At 47.5% G+C, this 27,823-nt stretch overlaps 2 protein-coding genes across 8 annotated transcripts; one reads left to right on the forward strand and one right to left on the reverse strand.

Annotated features, from left to right (window-relative positions):
- Window positions 1–2: 2 nt before the first annotated feature.
- On the forward strand, window positions 3–8,475 carry PMEL (premelanosome protein). 2 transcript variants are annotated; one of them, XM_074325587.1, is made up of 12 exons: window positions 3–21; window positions 605–737; window positions 3,230–3,340; window positions 3,496–3,642; window positions 4,331–4,465; window positions 4,860–5,021; window positions 5,275–5,952; window positions 6,688–6,804; window positions 7,024–7,108; window positions 7,219–7,424; window positions 7,523–7,610; window positions 8,221–8,475. In XM_074325587.1, exons 2-12 carry the CDS (start codon window positions 662–664, stop codon window positions 8,363–8,365), a joined length of 1,950 nt encoding a protein of 649 aa, XP_074181688.1. In that variant the 5' UTR covers window positions 3–21; window positions 605–661; the 3' UTR covers window positions 8,366–8,475. The 2 variants fall into 2 exon arrangements, with proteins under 2 accessions (XP_074181688.1, XP_019597909.2); XM_019742350.2 differs by lacking the exon at window positions 3–21 and adding an exon at window positions 31–390.
- DGKA (diacylglycerol kinase alpha) lies at window positions 6,585–27,611 on the reverse strand. Of its 6 annotated transcripts, none has more exons than XM_019742348.2 (24): window positions 27,416–27,611; window positions 21,759–21,906; window positions 21,247–21,320; window positions 20,784–20,916; window positions 20,462–20,536; window positions 19,953–20,002; window positions 19,514–19,588; window positions 19,205–19,324; window positions 18,978–19,092; window positions 18,367–18,455; window positions 18,123–18,242; window positions 17,814–17,912; window positions 17,552–17,632; window positions 17,241–17,314; window positions 17,006–17,080; window positions 16,527–16,612; window positions 16,347–16,436; window positions 10,757–10,917; window positions 10,453–10,517; window positions 10,127–10,217; window positions 9,665–9,863; window positions 9,452–9,572; window positions 9,204–9,264; window positions 6,585–8,933 (listed from the first exon to the last, which is right to left on the reverse strand). In XM_019742348.2, exons 2-24 carry the CDS (start codon window positions 21,820–21,822, stop codon window positions 8,850–8,852), a joined length of 2,202 nt encoding a protein of 733 aa, XP_019597907.2. In that variant the 5' UTR covers window positions 21,823–21,906; window positions 27,416–27,611; the 3' UTR covers window positions 6,585–8,849. The 6 variants fall into 6 exon arrangements, 5 of the variants coding, with proteins under 5 accessions (XP_019597907.2, XP_019597906.2, XP_019597905.2 ...); XM_019742347.2 differs by lacking the exon at window positions 27,416–27,611 and adding an exon at window positions 26,616–26,755; XM_019742346.2 differs by lacking the exon at window positions 27,416–27,611 and adding an exon at window positions 22,353–22,698.
- Between the last annotated feature and the right edge of the window lie 212 nt (window positions 27,612–27,823).

The raw sequence follows: 27,823 nt of genomic DNA on the forward strand, positions 1-27,823 counted from the left end.
CAAGTTCGGTTCTGTGCAGCAGTAAGACAAGTTTCTACCTCCGAGACTAAGCACTTTTTTTCAAGTACCTGATTTAGGCTCGAGTTTCCTACCTGTGTCCTGAATTTGTAGGGATTTCCTGATCTCTCCGTTTTCATAACCCTTAGGGAAAATGTCTATTGATCTAAGATTAAATTCCACCTGGCCCAGGGGTCCTCCTTTGAAAAGCAGAAAGCTGGGAATCTCATTGTAAGGGTTTCCTGGGCCTCGCAGGAGCCGTTGCCTCAGCCTCTCAGCCTACTCTGATACTGTCTCTTTCTGGATGAAGGGTCTCTATTTCGGTCTTTTTAAGAGTTCCTAGTTTGACTCAACAGATTGATTCACTCTCCCATGATGAATTGTGTGTGTCGGGTACGTGTTATGTAGCTGCCTTTCAGTCAATTAATTATTTTTCAGTCAAGATGAGAATGACCTAATGAAACCAGGAACTGTTTGAATAATGGGATGTCCGGGGACCAGGATCCCTTGTTAGTTCTGCCTTTCTCTGGTCCTCTTGCCCCGCCCAGGCGTCCTCTGAAAGGAGAGGAGGAAGGGCTATGCAAATGAGCACCCCTTTCTTATATAGGGGCTTGTCCTAGGCACCCCCACCCCCAGCACCTTTGGTTGCTGGAAGGAAGACAGGATGGATCTGATGCAGAGAAAATGCCTTCTCCATGTGGCTGTGATGGGTGCTCTTCTGGCTGTGGGGACCACAGAAGGTGAGTGTGGAGTGTGTGGATATGAATAAGTGTGAATTTGGGGTTGCACACCTTCTCTGCTTTTCCCTCTCCTAATGGTAGATACTGGCAACACTTCAGGCTTCTCCCACCCATTTGATTTAGTGAGGATATGGGCACCTGACCTCCCTCCTCACATAGAGATTTGGGACTGAGCTTCAAAATACTCCCATCTGCTTGAAAGGGCAAGAGGATAATGGGTCTTCGTGGCCCTAGTTCTTTGGCCCTCTGGGCAGTGAGCTGGAGCAGGGGCTCCAAGAGGGTAAAATGAGTAGGAGATTCTTTTAGGAAATGTCTCAGTTACTAGGGATAGAATATTTAAAGTGAGGAGTGAGAGAATGTGGTATTGGATAAGAAGGGTAAGGAGGCACCACCTCCCTTCTTTGGGATGGAGATGAGTGAACACAGCCCAGGCTTTTGTCTTGGGGCTGGAAGAGACAGGGAGAGGGGTCTCAGCTGAGCATCACATGAAAGGGCTCTGGGGGATTGGGGCCTCGTGACAGGAGCAAAGGGGTGGGGGCAAGGGGTGGTGAGAGGGTCTGGAATGTCCCGTGCTACTCTGAGGGAGGGTTGGGAGTGGAAAAAGAATGGGGCATCTTATGATTCTCTTGCTCTAGTGGTGGGATGCTCAATGAGATAATTCCAGATCCTCCCCCAGCAGAATCAAATTAGATTTCCAGTACAAATTAGAAATGAAACGAGGATAGTTTCTGCTGTGCTGAAATATATACATCAGATCCCAGTTCCCTCTTTCTTGCTCTAGATTCCTGGTCTTACAGACTTTGAGACTGTTCTCCTTGATCTGACTCCCTCATTCATGCTGCTGTTTCAACTGTTTCTTTTACTATGTTCCTTAATGTATTCTGGAAATATTCTATTCATACTTGCCCACCTGCAGCTCTAAAAAATTGTGCTTACTTTTTGGATCCTGATTTTTAAAATCATAAAATGCCAATTTTAGACATTTATGAAATTTTATATGGACTGGTTTTGATAATTTTGTGTAGTGTGAAGTGACAATGCTTATTCAATATTCTTTTTTTTTTTTACAGATTCAAACTGAATTTGTAGCATTAAAATAACAAGATGTCTGGGATTTGCTTTTATTTGTTTAATTTTTATTCTTATTTTTTAAAAGATTTTATTGGGGAAGGGGAACAGGACTTTATTGGGGAACAGTGTGTACTTCCGGGACTTTTCCAAGTCAAGTTGTTGTCCTTTCAATTTTAGTTGTGGAGGGCGCAGCTCAGCTCCAGGTCCAGTTGCCGTTGTTAGTTGCAGGGGGTGCAGCCCACCATCCCTTGCGGGATGGCAACGTTGTGGTTGAGAGGACGTGCTCCAACCAACTGAGCCATCTGGGAGCTCAGCGGGAGCTCAGCTCAAGGTGCCATGTTCAATCTTAGTTGCAGCCCACCATCCCTTGCAGGAATCAAGGAGTCGAACCGGGAACCTTGTGGTTGAGAGCCCACGCTCCAACCAACTGAGCCATCTGGCACTGGCCCATGTGGGAATCGAACAGGCAGCGTTCGGCATTAGGAGCATGGAGCTCCAACTGCCCGAGCCACCAGGCCACCCTGGGATTTGCTTTTAAATACTTTAGCCAAAAAACAAACAAATAACAATAACAAAGAATAGATAAAGCAAATGTGGCAAAATTTTGATAGTTGTTGGATCTGGGTAAGGCATATGGGGATCCATCATATCCCTTCTTCTCAGGCCACTCAGTCAGTTGCCATAATTTTGTCTACTCTGCCCCAACCCCAACCTCTGCCTGCCTCTGATCCATCTTCCTCACTGCTTGCCATAGTGACCCTTCTGAAACACAAATCTGATTATATTCAAAAAGATTCTGAAGGGTGAATTTTATGTATATGTATTATATCTCAAAAAGAAAAAAATTAACAAAAAAAACCTTCTGAGATGGCCTTGCCTGCAAGATGAAGGCCAAATTCCTTCATTTGACACTCAAAGCCCCCAAACCATCTTCTTGGCCTCATCTCTCACAATGTGCATCAACCATATCGCTAGTAGTTCCCTGTCACGCCATGTGTTTCCCTGTCTCCATGTGTGCTGCTCACGCTGGGCCTCCTGCCTGGAGTGCTTTATCTCACAGGCCAACTCCTCGTTGAAGTCTTTCCCAATCCACTGGAGTGGAACTAATCTGTTTAGTCTGTCATTTTGTTGTACTTCATGTATGTCTGGCTATGGCTCATATTAAACAGTGCCTTGAATTATAGTAATTTATGTATATGTATATGTCTATTCCCTATACTTTACCTTGGATCCCTTCAGGGCCATGTCTTAGTCACTTCTTAAGTCCTTTGTACCTAGCACAGTGCCTAGTACATGGTGGGTATTCAGCACATTAAAATGCACTTTAAATGTGAGAATGAGTGGGGCAACATGGGACAGTGTTATCTCCTGAGAAGGGACTGAGTAAGGATCCTAGGACCCTCATGGTACCTTCCTTTTAGGACCCAACGACTGGGACTGGCCTGCTGTCTCGAGGCAGCTCAGAACTAAAGCCTGGAACAGGGAGCTATATCCAGAGTGGACAGAAATACAGGGGCCTGACTGCTGGAGAGGTGTGAACTTGGCAATTTCTGGGGAGGGCATGGTAGGAATGAGGTGGGGAGAGGAGCAAGAACTGGCTGGAACGTAGCTTGGGAAGAGAGGAGAGGGAAAGGCATATGGGGAGGGGAAGCCAAGGAGTCCCAGCTAATGCAGCCGCCCTTCCCAGGTGGCCCTGTGGCCCTGAAGGTCAGTAATGATGGGCCTACGCTGGTCGGGGCAAATGCCTCCTTCTCTATTACCCTGCACTTCCCTGAAAGCCAACAAGTGTTGCCAGACGGGCAGGTCATCTGGGCCAATAACACTGTCATCAATGGTGAGTACTTCTCTACTGCTGGCCCTCATTTCTAGGGCTCAGATTCCTTGGTGTCCCCAATGACCTCAGGGAATGCCCCCTTACCCTCTACTTTTTTAAAAAAACAGATTATATATGTAATGCATATTCATTTTAGAAAAATTAGAAAACACAAATTTAAAAAAAAGGAAAAAAATTATAGTCCCCAAAATGGGGGACAGAAGATTCAGTGGACCAGAAGTTGAATGGACTTGGATGTAAACTTATTACTAGTATGTGACCCTGGGCAAGTTACTTGTTTTGTGCTACCATTCCTTTATCCACAGAATGGGGATGATACCGACCTTGAAAAGTTGCTGTAAGGATTAAAATGTGATAATACATAAATTTAGCATGATGCCTGCCCTAGCCTATAGTAAAGGCTCAATAAATGCTAGCTGGTGCTGTTATTTTTATCCCACTAGCTAGAGCAAATCACTCTAAACATTTGGATATATGGTCTTGCAATCTCTTTCGTATGTAAATATATACACATGACTCTTTAATTGTAGTTTCCATTCTTCCCACTACCAACCAAAATGTATTATACCAAGGGGAATGTACTTTATAGTTCGGGAGTATTCCCAGAGCCCCTCTCTGGGAGCCACGTTGGGGGTTTTGGTGTACAGGAAGGAATGCCAGTGTTCGAAGGTGACTCTCTACCTTTCAGGGAGCCAGGTGTGGATAGGACAGCCAGTGTATCCCCAGGAACCTGATGATACCTGCATCTTCCCTGATGGGGGGGCCTGCCCATCTGACCCATGGTCTCGGAGGAGAAGATTTGTTTATGTCTGGAAGACCTGGGGTGAGGGACTCCTTGCTCTGGCCTGTCATCTACACTCGGATTCACCTCTTCCTACCTGACCCCCTTTCCTTTTGGTCCCATCCATTAAGCTCTGTGATTTTCCCTAATCATTTTCCCCGTGGCTCCTTTCTCTTCCATAGCACCTAGCCCCCTCCAATTCTCTCTGTTATAGTTCTCTCTGGGATCCCTTTCCCAGTTATAGTCACATCCCATGGAACCATTCATTAGGACCCCTTTCCTGCCCCCCATATCACAACCTTCCATAACACCCTCTAATCATCCTCGATCCATCTCTTGACCTTCCTTCTCTGTTGCCTGGTCTCTAATCTGGCCCCTCAGTTTTCTTCGACCAGTAACCCCCACCCCTCCCTACTTTTCTTTCCAAAAACTTCAGGCCAATACTGGCAAATTCTGGGAGGCCCGGTGTCTGGGCTGAGCATTGAGACAGGCACAGCAGCGATGGGCACACACACCATGGAAGTGACAGTCTACCACCGCCGGGGATCCCAGAGCTATGTGCCCCTCGCCCACTCCAGCTCCGCTTTCATTATTACTGGTAAGGATTTAGGAAGTGCCAACGCCAGTCCTAGGGCAGGAGAAGAAGGTAGGGAGGCCTGGCTGGACTTGAAGGGGAAAGGAGAAATTGTGTATTATCTTAGAGGGGCAGAGCCAGGAAGACCTGGGCAGAGGAATGTGGGGCTTGGAGCCAGTGAAGGGATGGCTAGTCAGCTTGGGGCTGGAGAGTATAGCTGTGAAAGGAGAAGCTGTGGCCCAGGTGTGGGTCTCACCTTTTTTTGTTCCAATCCTAGACCAGGTGCCCTTCTCTGTGAGCGTGTCCCAGATGCAGGCCTTGGATGGAGGGAACAAGCGCTTCCTGAGAAATCAACCTCTGATCTTTGCCATCCAGCTCCATGACCCCAGTGGATATTTGTCTGGGGCTGACCTCTCCTACACCTGGGACTTTGGAGACAGCACTGGGACCCTGATCTCTCGGGCACTTATGGTCACTCACACTTACCTAGAGTCTGGCCCAGTCACTGCCCGGGTGGTACTTCAGGCTGCCATTCCTCTCACCTCCTGTGGTTCCTCCCCAATTCCAGGCACCACAGATGGGCTAGTGCCTACAGCAGAAGTCGTAGGTACTACACCTGGTCAGGTTCCAACTGCTGAACCCTCTGGATCCACAGCTGTGCAGGTGCCAACCACAGAGGTCATAGGCACTACACCTGTGCAAGTGCCAACTGCAGAAGGCATAGGTACTACACCTGAGCAGGGGCCAACCTCAGAGGTCATAGGTACCACACTTGCAGAGATGCCAGCTGCAGAGGTCACAGGGACACCTGAAGTGTCAACTGCAGAGCCCTTTGAAACCACAGTTGCACAGGTAACAACTACAGAGTTGATGGAGACCACAGCGGGAGAGGTATCCACACCTGAGCCTGAGGGTCCAGATGCCAGCCCATTCATGCCTACAGAAGGTATTACAGGTAAGAGGGTCAGTATGAATGAGGCTTATTCATACTGGGGCATTTGTTACCAAAGAGCTGAAAGACATACCCAGAACCCAGATGTTACCCAATCATTGCTTACTGATGGAGTCCCCTCAGAGCCCTCTCTGGTTTTAAAGCCTTCAGGTCCCTCTTAATGACACGGAACAGATGTGGAGTTTAGGAAGTCAGGGTCTTCCCCTAGGCCCTGGGGAGAGAGCTTATTGCTTGTGTATCCCTGAGGAGAGCTGTTCCCTGAGGGGCAGGGCAGGGCACAGACTGATCATTTACATAATATTTCTGTCTAATTTTCTGTTCAAGTGTAAATGCATAGAAATCTTTCCCAGATTTTCACACCATTTCCCACCTCTGGATTCCTATCCCAAAGCAGGTCAACCCTGAATTGTGCTAGGAACACTGAAAAGGGAGGAATGAGATAGTGACATTTAGGTAAGTTAACATATGTCAAGCGTCTAGCCCAGGACCTGGCACAGTGTGGAGAGTGATAAACATTTGGCATTTTTTGAAACTCCAGTGCTACCCCCATGTGACTCTGGGGCAGTTATTTCTCCTTCAGATCCTCTGTTTCCTTATTTATAAAAAGAGATTTCCCAGGCCTTGTCTAATTCCAAGCCTGGATTCAGTAGCTCTGAGTCTACCTGGGAAAATGCCTGCAAGGCTCTTTCCAGGTGTATCATGTCTCTTGACTTTGCCTGTTCAATACTTTCCTGCCAGGCTCCCAGAGCCCCCTGCTGGATGGCACAGACACCTTAACGCTGGTGAAGCGACAAGTCCCCTTCGATTGTGTTCTGTATCGATATGGCTCCTTTTCCCTCACCTTGGACATTGTCCGTGAGTCTTGCATATAAGGGGGGCTGGTGGAGGGAGGTGTGTGCTGCTTCAGGCTGCCAGTGGAAGGAGTTACTCACCTGGACAAAAATACCCAAGTCCCAGGGTTTTCATCTGAAGGCACGGGAATGAGATTAGGGAAAGAGCCTAGGGCTTTCCTATTTATGGATGTTTGGGAAGTCCTGAGAGAGGAATCCCTGACTTAATCTTGCAACTTTGCAGAGGGTATTGAGAATGCTGAGATCCTGCAGGCTGTGCCATCCAGCGAAGGGGATGCATTTGAATTGACTGTGTCTTGCCAAGGCGGGTGAGTATCCTACTGGTAGCCCCGAGAACTCCTGGGTTGACTGTTGCCCTGCTCTCTGGTGTCTAGTGTCCCTTCCCAGAATCCCTGACATGAGATGACACCTCTCCCAGGCTACCCAAGGAAGCCTGTATGGACATCTCATCGCCAGGGTGCCAGCCCCCTGCCCAGCGGCTGTGTCAGCCTGTGGCACCCAGCCCAGCCTGCCAGCTAGTTCTGCACCAGGTACTAAATGGTGGCTCGGGGACCTACTGCCTCAATGTGTCTTTGGCTGATGCCAACAGCCTGGCAATGGTCAGCACCCAGCTTGTCATGCCTGGTAGGTACTTGGACAGAGCTGAAATAAAGAAGGGGAGGGGGCAGAGGCTATTTGGCAGGGAGCAGACACTGAAGCAATGCCTGGAATTCCACTCACAGGTCAAGAAGCAGGCCTTGGGCAGGCTCCCCTGTTCATGGGCATCTTGCTGGTATTGATGGCTGTGGTGCTTGCATCTCTGATATATAGGTGAGGACCCCACCATCCAGCTCACAATCCCTTATTCCCTGTTACCACTACTAACTCTTCCTCAAAGGGAAAAGGAATCACCACTCCCTTTGAGGAAGTATGGTGTCCAGGAAAAGCCCAGACTTGGAAGTTAAACAGGCCTGGGCTGCAGTCTTGATGATGGGACCTTGGGGAAATAGTTTAATCTTTCTGAACCTCTGAAAAGTAGGAAAACTAATACCTGCCTTATGGGGCTGTTGTCAGCATTAGAGACAATGTGGACAAAGCATCTGGTTTTGAAGCAAGAATGCAATAAATGATGAAATTGATGACTGTTGTTATTAGCAATATCAAGAGTGGAGGAGGTTGGGTGAACTGAGTTCTCCACTTGCGAGGACAGATCCTCAGGCCTGGAGTGCCAGGTCCTCAAAGCAGGGAAGCTCATAGGCAGAGGGGAATAGACTGAGGTTACCATAGAAACAAGAGGGGATAAACCCTGTCTATGAGGAGAAGGGGAGGGAGCTAGGATCAAGGCTAAGTAAACCTGGGATATGGGTGTGTCCTCTGGAGATGCAGACAGGCTGCCCTTGTCCATTGCTAACCAGTTTCCCCTTTTTTCTCCCAATATTAGGCGCAGACTTATGAAGCAGGGCTCATCTATCTTCCTTCCCCAGCTGCCACATGGTAGCACCCACTGGCTGCGTCTGCCCCAGGTCTTCCGCTCTTGCTCCGTTGGTGAGAGCAGCCCCCTCCTTAGTGGGCAGCAGCAGGTCTGAGTAATCTCACGTGATGCCATGATTTACCCAAGGTGGATGGCAATGCCTATTCTTTTCTCCAGTCTCCCCTTAGAGACGCCCACTACCTGAAATAAATACTCAGAACCTGGTGCTGTTTTCTTCCTTGCTTCTTGGGAGAGTCTGTCATTTAAGGAATGAAGGTATAAAGGAAGGAGGTATACCATTTACTTAACAGATATCCCATTTGGGGGAAAAAGTCATTTTATTCTGATGAGGCACTTTCAGTGTATGTGTTTGTGGTGTGTGTGTGTGTGTGTGTGTGTGTGTGTGCACGCACAAGCGTGCACGTGCATGCACACATGTGCATGGGGAAGAGTGGGGGTGGTGCAGGATAATAAATACTGTGAGGGTGAAGGAACACTCCCCTGAGCTGGCAGGAGGGTGTGGCAGAAGCACACATAGCCTAGGGAGTAGAGTCCAGGGAGGTGGGTTCAAGGCCGGCTTAGAGGCCGAGGTATCCCTCTCAGCACAAGAAGCCGAAGAAATTGGAGGAGCGTGGGGGTGGGCCCATGAGCATGGGCATCTGGTTTCTGTGAGTGATCTTGATCTGGAAGGGAAGGGGGCGTGCTCAGAGGCGGGACGTAGAGCCTTGGCGCTGGGGCCGGGAGATTTGGGGGAAGATCTGTAGGGTTCAGGGTGGGTTGCCGGGGTCCTAGAGAGGCCACGGTAGGAAGGCCAGGGGCTGAGACATCAGGATGTGACAGGAGGTGCACAGGGCAACTTAACACTTCGGGAGGAAGTACAAACGCTATGGAATGGAGATTTAGGATCCATGAGCGCGAGGGTTCCGTTTTTGGCAGGCACAGGCAATACTCACTGTGCAGGGTGTCTGCATCCAGGGTTCTCCATCAATTTGCATGGGAAGGGTTTTGGTGGTGCTGTGGGGGCCAAGGCAGATTGGTGGAGATTTCTTTACCAACCAAATACCAAAACTGTTTCTTAGGTTGGCTGTGAGACCCTTTGGTAGTGAGGAAGACCTAGTACAGCCCCTCTCCACTATTCCTATGACCCTGGAGCTGCTGGCCCCCCTCCTTCCCGCAGAGCCCCTACCAGAGCTTTCCTTACTGGAAGGTGATCTCAGAGCACTTGGCCAGCCGATGTCCAGCATTCTTGAGCTTGGTATAGATCTGGCCCATCTCAATTGCACCCTCCAGCCCTACTACTTCCAGCCGCTTGTCACTTAGGTCTGGGGATGGAAAGTAGTGAGATAGGTTTCACAGAAGCAGGGTGCCTCAAAAGTCACACCTCCCCCCGTAGGCCCGCCCACTCAGCTCCCACCTGGTACACTGGTTTTCAGGATGTCAGGGTCAGTGATGACTTTCGCTGCAGCGCCTAAGGCCTGGTTGATCCCATGGATGTCCCCATGGGGTCTCTTGGTATCACCCCAGAGGTTGGAACCACCGTGCGTGCTAGGGATATTCAGCACTGCGATGCCTTCTAGAGACAGGGCGCTCAGATCCAGTGGTTTCCCACAAATCTGAGGGGAGGAGAAAACAGATCCTTACCTCTGTCATCATCAAGGATGTGACCCCTCCCTCCACCAGAAGACACATTGGAGTTTTGCAAGGAATGGAGAGAAATAGGGACTACTATATCTTAGAACTTGGGAAATCAGAACTGGAGAACTGGGAGGTCAAAGTAGAGGTTCAAGATACGGGAAATTCTTGAGGGTGCCCGTGGAGGGAGAAACTAAGGTATAAAAAGCTGAAAAGGACATAGGTTAGGTCTTATCACACCCACCTCAACTGTCAAAGACTCCTCCAGCTTTTTGCACGTTGAGAAAATGGATTCAGATGTGGCGAATTCGAAATACCATAGCTTGTTCTTCATTCTGTGTCAGCCCCAATATAAGGCCCAGTAGGGAGGGGACAAGTTACACAGGCTGGCAGGGGTAGGCAAGTGACAGGGAAGGGCATCAACCTCCTGATTCCTGTCACGTGGGGAACAGGGTAGCTTTGGGCTGAGGGGTTTCCTAGAGGTGTCACTATCCAAGTGCTCTGGTGAGGTTTGGCCACAGGCTTGTCCCTGCCCCTGTGTATGCCCACCCCTCTCCCACTTTCCCTCACCTGCTGTTGAACTTCTCAGGATACTTTTCTCGCATGATGTGGAATCGGTGAGCAATAGAGGCATCCTGGGGAGTTCAGGGCATGGAAAATCAGAGGCTTGCCTCCCCTTAGCACAGAACTTTCTTTAACTCCCCCATTTGGGAGCAGCATGTCCCATGTTCTTTTCTTGCAACTCACCACTGTACCCCACCCCCAATTTCCCTGTCACAGCTCCCTTAACCTCTACCTTCCCAGTCTGCCCTCCTCCAGCCTCTGCCTGCTTAACCTCCACTTCCTCCCTTTCCCCATGCCCCACTCCACTGACCACACCGATGGAGAAGTAGTTATTGATGATTTGAAAGGGGACTGGGTCGCTCTTTTCTTCAGTTTGTTGGGGTATCACCTCCACAGACCATCGATCCATATGTACCACCTTACTCGTCTCTAAATCCTTGAGAATCTTCCCCAAATTCTGTCCCTCATACCCTAGGGATGGGGGAGAAGACAAGTTATCACTGAGTCCCAGGTCCCAAAGAGACCTCCTCTTAGCTCCCAGCTCCACAAATTCCCAGGGATCCTCTGCCCTGGTTCTGCATATCCTCCCAGCCCTTGCCAGTGGGAGGGCAGGGTGCTTGGGGATGGCTCCCATGGACCAATGTCCCACAGACCTTGCTGACCCTTTCTCCACACTGTCATGGAGGATAATTGTTCCCAATGTATGTACACATCTAACAATAATGCCAAAGTTCATCTGGAAGATTAGAGAAAATAGCCAGGAAAATAAAAAAATGAGTGATGAATGGAAAAAATCTCTCTCTCTCTCTCTCTCTCTCTCTCTCTCTCCTCCCACCTCCCCCCATTGACACTTTCTCTCCTCATTCTACCAGATCAAACACAGTATAAAGCAATAGTGTCTAAACAGTGTGATACTGTACTGGCACAATGAATAGAATAAAAAGTTCAATAAAGAATAGAGTGCCCAGAAATAGACCCAAGTATGTATAAGAATTTAGTATATGATGACATTTCAAATAAGTGGAGAAGATAGATTATTCAATCAATGGTGCTCGGTGTAAAAGTCATTCCTTATACCAAAGTAAATTCAAGATGGGGGGTTGAGGGGAGGAAGAAAAGGGTAAAGGGGATCAAATATATAGTGATGGAAGGAGACTTTGGGTGGTGAACACACAATGCAGTATACAGATGATGTATTATAGAATTGTACACTTGAAACATATAATCTTATTAACCAATGTCACCACAATAAATGTAATAAATTTTTTTTAAATAAAAAATTCAAGATGGATCAAGAATTTAAATGTAAAAAAGGAAGCAGAATTTTTATTAGAAGAAAACATGAGAGAATGTTTTAATAATCTGAGTGGGAAGGGCCTTTCTAAAGCACAATATAAAACTAGGAATCAAAAAAGGGAAAGATTGATAGCACAATTATATTAAAATTAAAAATTTCTGTATCATTACATAAATAACAGATACCTACAAACAAACAAAAAAACAAATACAAATCAGGAGAAAATAGCTATAGCACATATAACAGATTAACTTCCCCAATATTCAAAAAAAGTTCACAAATCGCTGTTTATACAGTCAATAGAAATATGGGCAAATAACAGAAACAAGCCAATCACAGAAGAATACAAATGACCAATATGCATATTAAAGATGCTCAATATTAATAATAATTAAAAGAATTACAAATTAAAACAATTAGTAACTTTTTGTTGCCTATCAGATTGACAAATTACAAAGAGATTAAGAAAACCAAGTGTTAAGGACATTATGAATAAACTGGCACTCTCATTTGCTGTTAGTTGGAGCATAAATTGGCATTTCATTTTTGGAAGGCAATTTGGCAATTTTTATCCAAATGTTATCAAATTTTATCCAATACATCTTTTGATACAGCAATTCCACTTTTAGGAATTTCGTCTACAGAAACTAACACACATGTGCACAGAGATGGATGTACAAGGAAGTTTGTTGAGGTTCTTTCTAAAACAGTAAAAAATTGGAAACAATCTAAATGCCCATCAGTAGGGGAAGGTTATATAAATTATGGCAAATCCATGCCATGGAATAATGTGCAGCTATTGAATACAGAATGAAATCTATATGTACTAACATGGACAGATCTGCAAGACATATTATTCAATGAAAAAAGAAAAACCAGAACAATCTGGGTAGCATGATCCTATTTATGTTTGTTTAAAAGTTGAGTGTGTTATGTATGCATATGTGCACGTAAAAACAGAAAAATGAGCGCAAACAGGAAACAGTGGGAGGTGTTATCTCTGGGAGGTGAGGGGTAGGGAAGAGGAAACCTGTATGTAAAGATTTACACATTTCACTTTTTAAAATTTTTTAGTCAAAATGTACTGATGTATTATTTGTGTATTTTTTAAAGAAAATAATCAAATGTAAAATGTTCACTCTTTGAGCCAGCAATTCCACTTCTAGAAATCTCTCCTAGAGAAATTATCACATCTGTGTGCAGAGACAGATGTGCAAGGGTGTTCACTGCAGCATGGTTTGTAATAAAAAACTGAATGCTACCCAAATGTCTATCAGTAGGGGACTGGGTAAATAAATGATGACATAGTCACACAATGGAATGCTATTCAGTAATAAAAAGAGTGAGACAAACCTGAATGTGTTGAAATATGATGATAACCGAAATGAACTGTTTAGTTTAAAAAAAGAAGAAAAAAAATCTATAAAATGACCTCATTGTTTAAATATATATTAGTATGTGTCTAGAAAGAAAACCATGGAGAAATGACTCCAAAACTTTAGGGAGTAGATTACAGGGATCTTTCACTTTCTTGTCATGTGTATCTGAAATGTTTGAATTATTTTTTTTACCACAAACACGTATTATTTTTGTAATCAGGAAAACAAAAAGGATTACAAAAATGGGTCTTCACATCCTCACATTCCACTGATGGCTCAACCCACTATAATTTGCCTTTCATCGTACCACCCGGCTGAAACTCTTTTGGCAAAGATTGCCAATGATTCCTGCCAAAACCAATAGTATATCTTTAGTTCTCATTTTAACTTATGAAATTCCTCACTTGGTTTCTAAACTACCACTCTCTAAGTTACAGAGAGACCTCTCTGACTGTTCCTTCTTAGTTTCTGTGGTAGGCAGAATAATGGGCCCTCAAAGATGTCCACATCCTAATTTCCAGAATCTGCTGCCTTCTATGGCAAAAGAGACTTTATAGATGTGATTAAATTAAGGAGTTTTAAATGGGGAGATTATCCTGGATAATCTGGGTAGACCCAAGGTAACCACAGGGGTCCTTATAAGTGAAAGAGGAAGGCAAGAGAGGAGTCATGGAAGATGTGACAGTGGAAGCAGAGGTTGGAGTGATAACATTGCTGGTTGGAAGGGGGCCGTGAGCCAAGGAATGCAGGCAGCCTCTAGAAACTGGGAAAGGCAAGGCAAGGGGTTCTCTCCTAGAGACTCTAGAAAAAACACAGCTACCAACACCTTGATTTTAGCACAGTGGGACCTGATTTGGACTTCGGACCTCCAGCACTACAAGACAATAAATTTGTGTTATTTTAAGCCACTGTTTGTGGTGATTTCTTATAGCAGAAATAGGACACTAATACAGACTACTTTAATAATTTATCTTCCTCTGCTCAGCTCTTAAACAGAGTGTTTAGCAGGATCTTGCTGTCCTTGCCCACCTTCTCTTCCTATCTCTTTCCCTGGGTAACTCATCTACTCTCAGGATGTTAATTGCCTCCCAGGACCCGATGGCTCTCGAACATATATCTTCAGTCGTGACTTCTATCCTAAATTCCTAATATTGATTTCTAACTACCCACCACACTTCTCCATCTGGGTGCTGCGCTGACACCTCAACTCAACAGGTCCAAAACCAAATCTGTCTTTCTTTCTTAAATTGGTCCTCTTCCTATACTCCCTATCTTAGTAAATGGCACTGTCATCTACTGTCTACAAACCTAGAAAGTGTCCTAGACTTGTCTTTACCTCCTCCTCCACAACCCATTAGTTACCAAGCATTGTGGTTTCTACCTCATGAACTCCACTGCTGCTGCCTTTGCTTTTGTGTTCATCATCTCTTGACTAGACTATTGCAGGACAGGTACTTTCCTACCCTGTCTCCTTCCTCCAACCCATCCTCCACAGAGCTCCCACAGAATATTCCTTGCATCACCCCCTCTTCACATCTTATGATTTTTTCAATATCAGCACAAATTTTCATTAGTGCTATATTTATATCATTATTTTCGTGATTCAGTTGCATAACAGAAACTGCTATGAGAGTCTCATTGCATAATACACAGTGAAGACTCGAAATACATGATTTCAAAGTGTCTAATACCGTAAATGAAAACAGAGTCAGATGTTGAGGATTTAAGAACTGGCCAAAAAAAATTGGTCATATTTTACATACAAGATTTAAATTATATCGGGTGGCCGGATGGCTAAGTTGGTTAGAGCAAGAGCTCTCAACAAGGTTGCCGGTTCAACTCCCGCATGGGATGGTGGGCTGTGCCCCCTGCAACTAAAGACTGAAAACAGCAACTGGACCTGGAGCTGAGCTGTGCCCTCCACCCACAACTAAATTGAAGAACAATTACTTGGAGCTGATGGGCCATGGAGAAACACACTGTTCCCCCAGTATTCCCCAATAAAATGTATTTTTTTTAAAAAAAGATTTAAATTATAATATGTACTTAGAGATATTCCTACTTTCTGGAATAATATTTTACATAGAGAGAAATTTTACTAAATAGAGTTATACTTACACACACACATACACACACACACACACCTATTTTTTTCTTTTAGTTACATCTTTCATGAGTTTAAGAGTTCCCCACGATTCAGAAATTACACATTCAAATGCCTCAGGTTACAAAGGCAAGCCCAGGGGATTGTGGTGAATTGAAGTATACATGACCCATTTCTTAGAAATAACCAAAGTCAAAAAGTTAAAATACTGCAAGGCAAATGATACAAATCATTTCTGTGAGCTGTCAGCTTTCAGTCTCTGGCAGGGTAAAGTTAAAAACTCCTTAGCACAACATTCATGACCCTCCATCATATGGACTCTGCTCAACTCAGTCCTTCCTGTCCCCACTGCCCACCTTGTACCCGATGTTCCAGTCACAATGAATGACTCACACTTTCCCTAAAGCACCACCATGTTGTTGGTGGCTCCTCTGGCTTTACACAACTTCTTCCACCGAAAATGCTTTTCACTCTCCTTAGCCGACCCCTATTATAGAACTCCTTCTCTGCAAGACCTCAGAGCTGGACTGTGAGTCCAACAGCCTCAACTCCAAGACACCTCAAACTCCACCTGCCCCACACTGACCTCTTTAACTACCAATACCATCCCTTGAACTCTTTCTCTTTGAAGGGAGCAAGAGACTAGAAATGGGAGTGCAGTCAGGAGAGTGTTACAATAGATGGGAAGAAATGATCATGAATGAATGAATGCCCTTGATTAGCTGGTTGAATGAATTAATCGCGGTCAAGCTCCCTGCTAGTGCCATCACTCAGCATCTGACTTAGCTCTTATACAACCTTCCTCATTCCCACATTGTCCTCCCTGTAACCCCCATATTCCTTGATGCTCTGAGCCCTAGGAGTCGGTGGGGAGAAATAGGATATTTGTAGATTTACAGGAATAGGACTGCCATCCTTGACCCTTCTAGGTTCAGACTGTGGTCCTTGTTTCTTTCAAAGCTCTCTTCCTTTGGGACAATCCACTTTGGTACCCACTCATCTGTGCCTCTACATCCCCAACCCTCTTTGTACACCAGATGCCTAGATGCCTTCTAGGTGTGCCTTTTCCTTCCAACCTAACTCTACCCAACCCCCAGGAAAACAATTTCTAATCACTTACCTCCTCCCCATCTTAAGCAACGAGCTAGATCATTTCCAGTGCCCAGGGGCAACACAGCGACAGGAGGTACAACAGGTAAGTTGGCTTTGTCTGGGGAGGTAGGTGAAGGGATGGATGAAGGGAATTAGCTCTGGAAGCTCACTGCCCAGTGCCCTGCCCAGAGCCTTTCCCTGCACTGACCAATGGTCTCTAGGATCCATCCTACTGTGCCATCTCCGCCACACACCAAAATCCGGTAATCAGGAACTTCTCTGAAAAATCTAAGCCTGAGACAAAAGGTGAGAGAGAAGATGAGGAAAGATAGCAAGACCAAGGCTACCAAACTCCTGGACAGGCAGATTACTTCTTTTCTGCACATATGATCTCCTTCCCCTTTGTCAAAAGACTTGTTTCCACTAAGGGCAGAGAAAAATTACAATGAGGAAAGTTATAGCCATTCCTCAGTGGTTAGGGAGAAACTGGTATCTCATCCTTTGAGAATGGAACAAAGATGAAGCAGAGACCACAGAGGTGGGGATACCTAGTGACCCTAGTAAAAGCAGCATTCTGAATTCTGGTTTCTTGGGGTCCCCTAGCCCTCTGCTACCAACATGCATTCTTTCCTGCTCTTTCCCAACACACACAAACACTGTGTGATACAACCCCCAACTGAAACTCACCCTGGCTCAGGACCATCCTTTAGGAGGTTGAACACCTGTCGAGGGTTTAGTAGATACTGAAATTTCCAAAGCACCCTGTGGGAGGGAAAAGGGAAAGCTCATGGCAGTGGATGGAGATTCTGTACCCCACCCTCTTGATATCCTCCTCAAGATATGTCCTCTACATACACACAGATTCCCAACCTCTGTCGGTCCTCCCCCTCCATCTTAGAAGACCCAATATAGCGCTTCTCACCTCTCCCCCTGCTTTCCACCACTCTTAGGGTTGACAAAGACCAAAAGTGGGTGGGTGTTAGTAACAGGATCAATCTGCATGGGGAAAGAAAACAAGGATAAGGAACGTAAGGTTTTGTTAGAGTGAAGATGGCCCTAGAGCCGGACGGAAGGCTGTCATTTCCCCCAAGATACTTTCCCCCTCCCCTACCAGGGTGGGGCTTCTGGAGAACAGGCACCCTTCCCCAGATTCCCCACTTCATTCTCCCAAAGGGGGCTCCAGCAAAGAAAAACAAGCTCCCACCACGAAACCCAAGCCTCTCAGCCCTGTACCCGCAGAGCCTCAAAGGTGCTCAAATTTAAATCATCCACGATCTTCTGGCTTATTTTGCTTTTATGCTCCTGTCCAGAAGCCTAGGAAGGAAGAGAAACAGAGGAAAGAAAACTGGATTGTGTGTGAATCCCTAAACAGATGAGAGTCTGACTTGAATACTAAAAGTATAGCCGTTCTGCTCTAAATGGCTTTGTATGTATGTATGTTTTTAAATCGAGGAAGCACTCCTGTCCCCTGCCGGCTGCTGCCCACGGGCCTCACCAGGACGCTGGGATAGATGGAAGATGGGGGCAGGATGTGGTCCCGGAGCAGCCCACAGTCACACTCATGGCCCATGGCTTGCAGGCAGTCATCGTGGATCTGAAAGACAAGGTGGACATGGAGAAATCATGGAGTGAACCCGTCACCTCTCAACTTGGAGGTCTGGTACTGGAGAGCCCTTTGGAGCACGGGCAACTGTGACAGTATGGCACATGCCATCGGGGAGGCGAGCCGAATGGCAGGAGGAGAGAGGGCCGCTTTAAGGAGAGGCCCCAAGGCAGAGGCTGGAGGGGTAGCTCCCGAACTCACCTCTAGGTGGCACCACACACAATGCAGCCCGACGAGGCCGTGGTATATGCGAATCTTCTTCTGACAGCGGTCGCAGCGCCCAGACACACAGCCTCCTCGTACCCACACATGTGATTGGACCTTGGGGAGAAAGGCAATCCCTTGTCTGACAGGGTCTGAGCAAGGGCTGGAGAAGGGATGAGGGCAGCAATGGGCCAAGGGCCAGGGCCAGGGCCAAGGTATGGGTGGGCACGGGATCACTCACACCAATGTCCTTCCGAGACTTGGCATAGGTGCTGACTTCGCAGGGCAGGGCCTTCATAGCACACTGGTCATGAACGGTGTACTTACAGACTGGGCGAGAGGGAAGGTCAGAGCCTTAGCTGCAGCCCCTCCCCCTATTTCCTCCTCACTCACTGAAACAAGACATACAACCCTTTGCGGTGAGGGTGTGGTACAGAATAGAAATTTAGGGTGGGGGCTTACCTCCAAGACCTATGCCCTTTCCTCACTCTTCCCCCAAAAGAGCAATTGCTACCACATGCCTATCCCCACTCCATCCATGTGCCAATAACTAGCTGGATAATGTAAAGGAGGCCCAGATATAAAAATAACAATAACAGTAGCTAATTTTTATTGCAGGCTTAAAGTAGGTACATGCACTGGGTGAAGCACTTTTCTTGCATCAACTTATTTAATGCTCACAATCACCTCATTTTCAGTTGAGGAAACTAAGGTTTAACTAAGTCACACAACTAGTCAGTGGTAGAGCCCAGGATTCAAACCCAGGTTTCGCTAAGTTCAGAGCGCCATGTTCCGGCAGATAGCTGGGCTGCCCCTTTCCCCCCCCCCACACTACCAGGCCCCATCACTCACGGTTACAGCGCAGCCCCTGTTTGCCAAGACCAATGCTCGACTCGCACAGGTTGCAGTAGACTGGTCGGGGGAATCTCTTGGGTCTCCACATGTGCTGCCCATTGTCCTTCAGGGTCTGGGAGGGCACAGCAGATGCTAAGTAGTGTCTAAGCCCTTAGAGGGCCAACCTCTGGCAAACAAAACCCATGGCAGTTGCCTTACCCCTCCTCAAAGTCTTTCCTACTCACCATCTCCAGACCCAGCAGCACTAGCAGTGGCACGGTAGTGGCCCCAGCCCGGAGCCACTCAGCGAGGGAGACAGAGCCACTGCCATCATAGTCAATCTCTTTCATCATCTCCTGAAGAATCTGAGCAGAGAACAGGGTGTGTGGGGGAACTTTTGGTGTGAGTCTGACACCTTTCCATGGCCCTCTAGGACACCCAGTCCAGCCATCCTAGCCAAGGGAACCAGGTTGCCTCTCAGCGATGGGGTAAAGTATATACAGGACTCACCAAGGAGAGGTGTAAGAAGGGGCAGGAAGGAAGAACTGCCTTACCGGCCTCAGCTCAGACACATCCCAATCCAGGTATTCAGCCACTCGCATCATCTGTATGATGATTTTGTCCACTTCCTGGGGGTCAAGAGGGTAAGAGCCAAAGCCATATCCCACTTCTCTACCACTAACCAAACCATTCTCTAGAAATCAGGATTCCTGGGTTCCACCCCCAAACCCACCTATCATTCTTAGGTGACTCTGCCAAGTAAATGAGTGTCTATGTGTGTTCATATGTTTGCAAGGCAGCCCCCAATTCATGCCTCCAGCCTCCTCTTTTAGGAGTCAAGAGCTTGGAAACTACTCCCAAATTTAGTCCTAGAGGATTCAACTTCTCCCTTTAGCTTCCTCTGCTTCTTAAGATCCTGGAAGAGTTGGGACAGAGGAGCACAGACAAATGGACACAAACTCCCTTGCCCAGCATACAGGTCCCCCAACTCACTGAGCTGTCCAGGATCCCATTTCTGTCCATGTCGTACAGCTTGAAGGTGACTGTGGGGTGTTTTAGGGGGGCCAGGATCAGTTTGTGAGGGATACCCAAAGAATTCACAACAGAATACAGGGGAAACAAAGAGATGGGGAGAAACCTTTTGGATGAAGAGCCCAAAGCTTGGGGCTGGGATTGAAAAGAAGACAAAAAGGGAGGGGAAACAGGCCTGGATTCCACCCTTAGTGAACATGATAGGGGAGACAGTACATACCTTCCATACCCCCCAAACACCCCAGGCCACCCACATGAAAATGTACAAGACATGGGAACTGGGGTTACTATGGTGGATGGCATTAGGTATAAGGAGTCTGGGGGAACAGAGGAAATGGGCCCATTCTCAGACCCCACCTTTGTCTGACCCTGTCAGTGCTTAGGAATCCTGAAAAAATGAGGGAAGGCTGGGGAACACCCTCTCTCCCTTCACCTTTCCTCCCCTCTCCCAGTCCAGAATGACAACTCACATTCTAGCTTGTCTTCTGGTCGGCCACCCTCCAGAAGGGAAAAGTAGCAGGAGACATCACTGAGACATACCATATCTGGTTGCAAAAAGTACAGCAGATCTGAGGTTTGGGTGTCCTCCACTTCTAGCTCTTCTCTTTGTTTGTTTCAACTCTTCCCTTTAATTTTTCCTTCTTCTAGCTCCTAGACCAGCTTGGCCAACCTCCACCTCTCGCCCCCAACCCTGCCCTTAATATATGACTCAATTCAACTCTCACCCCAAAACACACACTAATTTGACTTCTCTTCTGGAGGCCCAGCCCAGTCCCATCTACATGACCATACCTTTTTTCACAGTCTCTTCTAAGGAGTAACTAGTCTGGAAGGATTGAAATAGTGCCAGGCTTAGGTGACTGGGAACATCATCCACTTCCAGATAGATTTTCAGGAATTGCTGGAATCCCTCATAACCAATGGCCTATGATGAGAGCAAGCATTACCCTGGGGAATCTGCAGGATGGAAGTTGGGGAATGAAGAATTGGGAGTAGTGGGGACAGAGACAATAAATACAGGGCTGAGAAGCATCCAAGACAGGAGTGTGGTTTCTTGGGCTGAGCCCTGAATTAATAGAATATCTTGCTTTGTCTGAAAGCAATAGCTGCCGTAACAATGGATGCTGGGGTATCTCAAGGAAGGAGAGCAAGGGGTGGCCCAGAACAACCTCTGGAAGCTGGGGATCCCAATGGAGTAGCAAAAACAAAGATGGGAGGAATTGGTCAAGGAGAGGATTTCCCAGCTGCCACTCACATCTCCTTGGAGATAATCAGCCATTTCACCATCCTCAAAGAGCTTTAGGACATCACTGACCTTCTTGGTGGAGTCTAAGGTGTAAAGAGAGTGAAAGAAGAGCATTAGCCTGATTCGGCTCTCCCTGCCCTCTGCCAGAATCCCACCCAGACATCTAACAGGGAAAAAAAGATTCAAGTGAGATGAAAAAAGAACAAATTTCAAAATACACAGACATACAGAGAGAGAAACATTTCAGATCCTCCAAAGTGGTGCCCCTCTTCACTTCCTTCTCTGAAACTTGGAGCAGGCAGTCAAGCTTCAGAGAAGGTGGATGGAGATCTGAGACCCCAGGAAGTTCCCCATCTCCTTCTCCTCCCTTTCCAAATCATGAGCGTATCTTAGGAGCTGACTGGCTCAAATCCACTGGGGAAACTGGGGGATGTGGGTCGGGGAGGGTGGGAATTAGAAGGAAGAAGAGGGATTCTCTGGGGTAAGGTCTCCAGAACTGAAGGACTGAAAGGAAGACTCACATTCCATGTATTTTTGCAGCTGAGCAAAATCATTGGGGCTTATTAGGCCCCTCTCCTTGGCCATCTTTCTGTTTTTCTTAAGGATGGCCACAAAGGCAGCTTGGTAGTAGTACTTTTGGTACCTGGGCCTCCGCTTCCAAGGGTAGGTCTGGAGGAAGATGACAAGAGCATGTGGCTGAAAGAGCCAACGAGTTTCTTTGGTTCTGTCTACTCCGTTAATTGTCCACTCCCACTGTTATTTCTGTCAGTTTCTTGTCTCAGAGTCTCTCCTTCAGTCTCTTCCTTTCCCTGTGTTCCTCACCATATGTCTCTATCTCTCCGGGACAGTGCCTGTCCTCTGCCTCTGTTTCTCTGACTCATCTCTTTCTCTCCTCATTTCTGGATCTTTCTCAAGCTCTCTGATTTCTCCCCCCCCATCTGTCTTAATTCATCTCTGGCCACCCTCACCTTCCTGTCCCCAACCCCATTTTCCCAGTGTGTATGTCTCCGTGAGCGTGTCTCTCCCTTGCGTCTACCGATTTTCCCGCTACCCCTAATCTTTGCAGTCTCTCCCATCACGGATCCCGCAGTCCCGGCCCTCCAGGTGGTTCTCACTGCGTTGCCGGCACGCCTCCCGGGCCACGACCCCATCTTGCTCCGCCTCCGGCCTCGGTCCTCAGTGGGGCTTTGTCACCCACTCCCCCAGCCACCCACGTCCCGCAACGACCTCTAGCGCTTCTGACGCGCGACACAGAACCAGCTCTGGCCGGGTCTCCAGCCCGGGTACCGCCTAGCCTGTGTCCCGCGGAGCTTGGCTCGGGAAGGGCGGGGACCGTGGAGCGCGAGATTAGAAGGAGGGAAGGGAAGACTGAGCGTCTGCCTGACTTCCCAGTTCCAGGGGGGTTGAGCTGAGGGGGTGAGTCTCGGATTCTGGGGTCTTCCTTCTACCCTGCTAGGTTAGCCAGCAGTATTTGGGGAGCACCACCTTTCAGCTATGAGACCCAGAGCCCGAGGAGGGGCCATCACGTGCATCATGTTGACCACCAGGACCAAGCAGCAGAGGGCAACTTGCCTTGAGGGTTCAACAACAGCAATAACAGTATCTCACGTTACTACAGTGAAGCACCGTTTTGGAGTAAAACAGAACTAGGGTTAGTCATATCTGGGTTCCATTTTTAGCTCTGATACCACTGTGTGACTTGGGCAAATTACATTTGTAAAATGGGGAGAATGATACCTATCTTTCACAGTTTTGGGGAGTAAGTCAAATAATGTGTTAAAAGTACCTATGGTATTTCCCCGAAAATAAAACCCAGCCAGACAATCAGCTCTCATACGTCTTTTGGAGCAAAAATTAACATAAGACCCAGTATTATATTATATTACATTATATTATATTAATTATATTACATTACGTAAGACCCGGTCTTATAGTAAAATAGACCGGGTCTTACATTAATTTTTGCTCCAAAAGACACATTAGAGCTGATTGTCCGACTAGGTCTTGTTTTTGGGGAAACACGGTAGTATAATGCCTAGCATATAGAAGGCCTACAAAAAAATGATAGTTATTATTATATTATCAATTAAAATCAAATCCTATGAGACAGAAAATTATTGGCATAGTCATTCTAGAGACGAAGAAACTGGAGCTCAAAGAGGCTGGGACTTCCCAAGGCAGGTGACAAATGGAGGAACCAAAGTTCAAACCCAAGAACGGCGTGGCAGAGCCCCTGGTTGTCTCTCTGTCCTCCTCTTGTTCCACTCTCCCCATTACACACTGCCCTTTAGTCTCACAGCCCTCCTTTCTGTTCTGTTCCGCAAGCACACTAAGTCCTTTCCTGCTCAGGGCCATCAGACTTACTGCTCTGTCTGCCAGGAATACCCTTCCCCACTCTTGGCAGAGCTGACTTCTTGCCTAAGCTGAGATGTCAGCTCCTCAAAGAGACCTTCCCTGATCATTCCCTTGTAAAGTAGCCCCCTTCTTTGCACAGCACCCTCCTTTGTTTCCTTCATACAACTTATCACAAGTGGAAATTATCTTGCTAATTTATTTTCTTCATTGTTTACTGTTTGTCTTCTACCAAAATGTAAGTTCCACAAGGGCAAGAACTTGTCAGTCTTCTTCACAAGTGTATCCCCAATACCTAAAACAGTGCCCAGCATGTTATAAGTGCTCCATATTGGTTGTACAAATAGTTGTGCAAAGTTAGGGAGTCACGTTTTGGAAATATTAACCCAAATATGGTTAAATGAGATGCCAAAGTGTCCATCCTGCTACTAAGGATGAGAAAATTTGGGGCACATACAGTAGGTGTTAAACACATGTTTGTTAAATGACTGAGTAATGCTAAAAAGCACTTATATTGTACTCCTTCCAAGACTGTGACCTTCTTCCTCCTCTCTGCCCACTTACTTAGGGCTTGTTGGGTCAACCTCAAGGAGGCAGTCAGGACTTACAAGAATTTCCTTTCTGACAGCGCAAGAATCTTCTCTGTAGCCTCTGTCCTTGAGACATCTCTGCTGCCCACCTCTATGTAGCACACCATTCCTTTTCTGGGGACTCTCTGGAAACACTCAGAAAAGGGTTCTGGGACACTGACATTCTGGAGAAAGGACTCCACCCATCTGGCCTTTTCAATGACTATAATCTCTAGTGACAATAGATGCAGTGAATGCATAATGGTCTTATGGCTAATGGGGCCTGTAAGGCTTAATTAGCTGCTCTGATTACTCCTGGGGATTCTTAGATAGCTCCAAGATTCTAGGAAATGGAATCTAAGAGAAAGTGACAGGGAGAGAGAAAACAAGGGATGGCAGGACATGATACTTCTCTCTTGTCTCTGTTTTCAAAATGACCCTTCCTATCCCCCAGGTCTGAAATGTAGTATAAAGGTTAAGAGAATGGACTTTTGAATTAGGTAGGCATGGATTAGAATCCTAGCTATTGGATGAGTTATTTCATCTCCCTGAACCTGTTTTCTCATTGGTAAAATGGGTACCTAGAGAAATCAGTCACAATGTGGGGATTAAATAATACGTGCAACATGCTTAGCAACTGCATGGCACAGAACTCTATAAATGTCAGTTGTTGTTGTTGTTAGCATTATACAAGGGTGGTACCTAAAGAAAACACATCTGGAGATCAGGAAAAACAATGTCTTTGACCCAGGAATAAATTCTAGGAACTCTGAGCATGAGTGAAGCCCCACTGTACACCTTCCCCGTCATATCTCAGGCACAGACGTGTAGTAGCAGGATCCTGCACTTTGCCTGTGGGTGAGGAGGTGGCTGGAAACTAGAGTATCAGTGTCTAAGGACAGCCCAGGGCTAAGACCTTGGACATAGGGCTCCTGGGATTTTTTCAGTTGTCCTCCTTACTTCTCTCCTCGAAAGTTTAGCTGCTCCTGTTGTTGAAATGCAGCTAACTGCAAGATCCTGGGACCTTTAAGACCTGGAACAAGTCCAGTTTTGTCCTCCTGCTCCATCCCAACCCCGAGGCTATAACCTGGGCTAGTCCAGGCGACTGCCAGGGCTGGGAGGGTGGGGTCTACTGCCTGCCAGCCAGCTATTTGTGACTCACCCTTCCCTTCCCTCTTCTGGTTTCCCTGCCAGCCCCTTCCAACTTGGGGTGAGAAAGTTAGAAGTTGACTTGCAGACAGAATCCTAGAACATCCTCAGAACTGGGAGGTACCAACTCTCATATTTTACAGAGGAGAAAAACTGAGGCCCAGAGAGAGCACAACTCTCTCAGGGTCATGCCCAGAATCTACATATCCTGTCCTTAGTCCACTCCATTGAATCTTAGTGTGTCTGGTTTTCTAGATCTTATTTTAAACATCAAATACTAAAATTGCTGGTAACCAAGAGATAAATATGATTTTCAAAGCCAGTGCTAAAATTTAGTTTTCTTTTTCACTTCAACATTCATTGCTCACATTCCAAGTCCCCTACGTTTACTGTTAGTCAAGAATCAGCTATGCCCCCAGAACATTCGGGCTGACCCAGCAAGGAACCCCAAGGGGCAGGCACTCCTTCTTGGGCCCAGGTTTGACTACCTGGACTTCCGAATCCCTTAACAACACCAGGGCCTGAATCCTCCTCTTCTTTTCTGGGACCCAGGGAGGGTCTATTCTTCCCTGCCCATCCCTGTTACTAGTTTAGTTAGTGGCCCCTGAGAGGGAGTCATTTGGCTTGAAGCCTCAAAATTCATTAAGCCTCCACAAACCTCACAGATGGTAGTGTTGCCTGATTAAGGGGGTGGTGTTTGTGTGTGTGTGTGCGTGGGGGGGGTGGGGTGTCATTGTGTAATACAGGAGGAAGTTCCCATGTTGGCACAGTTGGGGCATGTGGGCTCGCTCATTCGTTGTGAGGCTGTGGAGATGCCCAGTAATATTTCCATTTCTTCCTCAGTAAAGCTCATTTCCCCCATTTAAAGGTGAAAAGCATATTCAGACCCAGGCAGTTTCAGAAACTTTTCGGTGACAGGTGTGAAAAGGAGAGTGGTGGGAAGTTGGGGACCAAGAGGCCAAACAAGAACCCTTCTCCACTGCTGCAGCGCTGTGGAGGTTCCAAAACGGACTTTCCTTGGACTCAGGTCACTGGGAGCCTAGCTTCACCATCCCTCCGAGAGAGCGGGAGGCGTGGAGGGGAAGGTTTGCGGGGAACGCTGCTTACCGGGTTCTGGCCCAGTCCTCCCGCTGCCCCGGCGCCCTGGCGCAAACCCTGCTAGGTAGCTACCCGCTCCAGCTGTCACGCTTCCTCCTTCTCGGCCCAGCAGCCCTACCCCAGCCCGCGGGGAGTCCCCTCCTGCGACCCCCGCCCCTCCTGCTCGTGTGGGTAGGGCTGGCGGCGGCCGGGGGCTCGCGGGGTCTCTACCTTGCCTGCCGAGGGCGCGCGATCCGAGCTGAAGCACGACGCGGGAGCTGAAGCCCGAGCAGGGCTGGAGGGGACGGGCTAGGCAGACGCCGCCGCCGCTGGGCCGCCCCGCTCCTGACGACACAGCTGCCCGCCCCTCACCCCCGCCCGCCCGCCGGCGCCAGGCACCCCCAACTCTGGGAACTGCCAGTCTGGAGAAGCCTCAGTTTCCATTTCACCAAACCTCATCCTCCACCCCCTCCCACGACTACTCCAGGGCTCTGGTCTGTGCCACTTTCTCCACATCCTGAGCTTCTCATTTTCTTCCCGCCCCGGGACCAGCTCTGTTTCTATTTTCCCTTCATTCCAATCATCTCAGCTTCTTCCTTCATTCCGACCCTGGAGTCCAAGATAGGAGGCAGGGCTGTTGATGGGATAGCTTGGCCGCTGCCCACCCAGCCAAGGTCTCATCCTCTCCTAATTGCTGCCATCTGGGGACTTCCCTTTCCAACTGCTTTCCATCCACCACTGACTTTTAAATTCATAGTCAGGAGATTTCACAGCGGCAAGGCCAGGGTTCCAGACTCCACATCCTGAGACCTGAACAGCCCCCCCCCCCCCCCATGTGCTCCACACTGCTTGACACTCCTTGTGAGAATCTGCCCACCTCCAGGTTCTTCACCTCGGGGAAAATGTCTCAGACTTGTTTTCCCAAGTCTAAGGACATCTTCTCTCAAGACTCAGATCTTTCCCTTAATTCCTGGGGTGGAGGTTTAGGTACAAAGAACACCCTTTCTTTATGCCCAACAGTCCCATTTTACCTGCTGGCCTTGGTGGGTGGTGTAGAAGGCCCTGGCCAAAAGAGAAGGTGAAGGAAGATCCTTCCAGCTTCTCCAGTCTGGAATCTGTTCTGGAGTTAAGGCTCTGGTGGCAGCATAGATGGTGGTGAAGTTGGTAGAGCAAGGTAGAGAGAGAGAGGCCTAGGGACTTACTGGTAGGAACTGGGGACCCAGGCATCCTGCTCCCTGGCCCCGCCCCAACCCCGTCTAACCCCTTCCTACCCTACATTGAAGTAGGGCAAGTAACAAAGTCTAGAGTTCCTGGAATTTTCCCTTTTACACCTGGTGGTGCAAGAAAGGGGGAGGGGAGAGCTCTGACAGGAAGGATATATGTGTGTGTGTTGTATACGTCGTGTGCACACACACAAATACACACACAGCCTTTGGTGG

The sequence above is a fragment of the Rhinolophus sinicus genome, linkage group LG02 (genome assembly GCF_036562045.2).
Source record: "Rhinolophus sinicus isolate RSC01 linkage group LG02, ASM3656204v1, whole genome shotgun sequence".
NCBI lineage: Eukaryota > Metazoa > Chordata > Mammalia > Chiroptera > Rhinolophidae > Rhinolophus > Rhinolophus sinicus.

Bases quoted from the DNA above. Each gene is read 5' to 3' on its own strand.
- PMEL (XM_019742350.2), top strand. From the start codon at position 370: ATGATGAATTGTGTGTGTCGG. The intron at 6,805-7,023 runs GTGAGTCTTGCA...GCAACTTTGCAG, and splicing joins CCTCACCTTGGACATTGTCC to AGGGTATTGAGAATGCTGAG. The intron at 7,425-7,522 runs GTAGGTACTTGG...TTCCACTCACAG, and splicing joins CACCCAGCTTGTCATGCCTG to GTCAAGAAGCAGGCCTTGGG.
- DGKA (XM_019742346.2), bottom strand. From the start codon at position 22,388: ATGGGGTCGTGGCCCGGGAGGCGTGCCGGCAACGCA. The intron at 18,243-18,366 runs GTGAGTGATCCC...TTTCTCCCCAAG, and splicing joins AGTCTCGGAAGGACATTGGT to GTCCAATCACATGTGTGGGT. The intron at 17,633-17,813 runs GTGAGGCCCGTG...CTTCCTTCCTAG, and splicing joins CCATCTATCCCAGCGTCCTG to GCTTCTGGACAGGAGCATAA.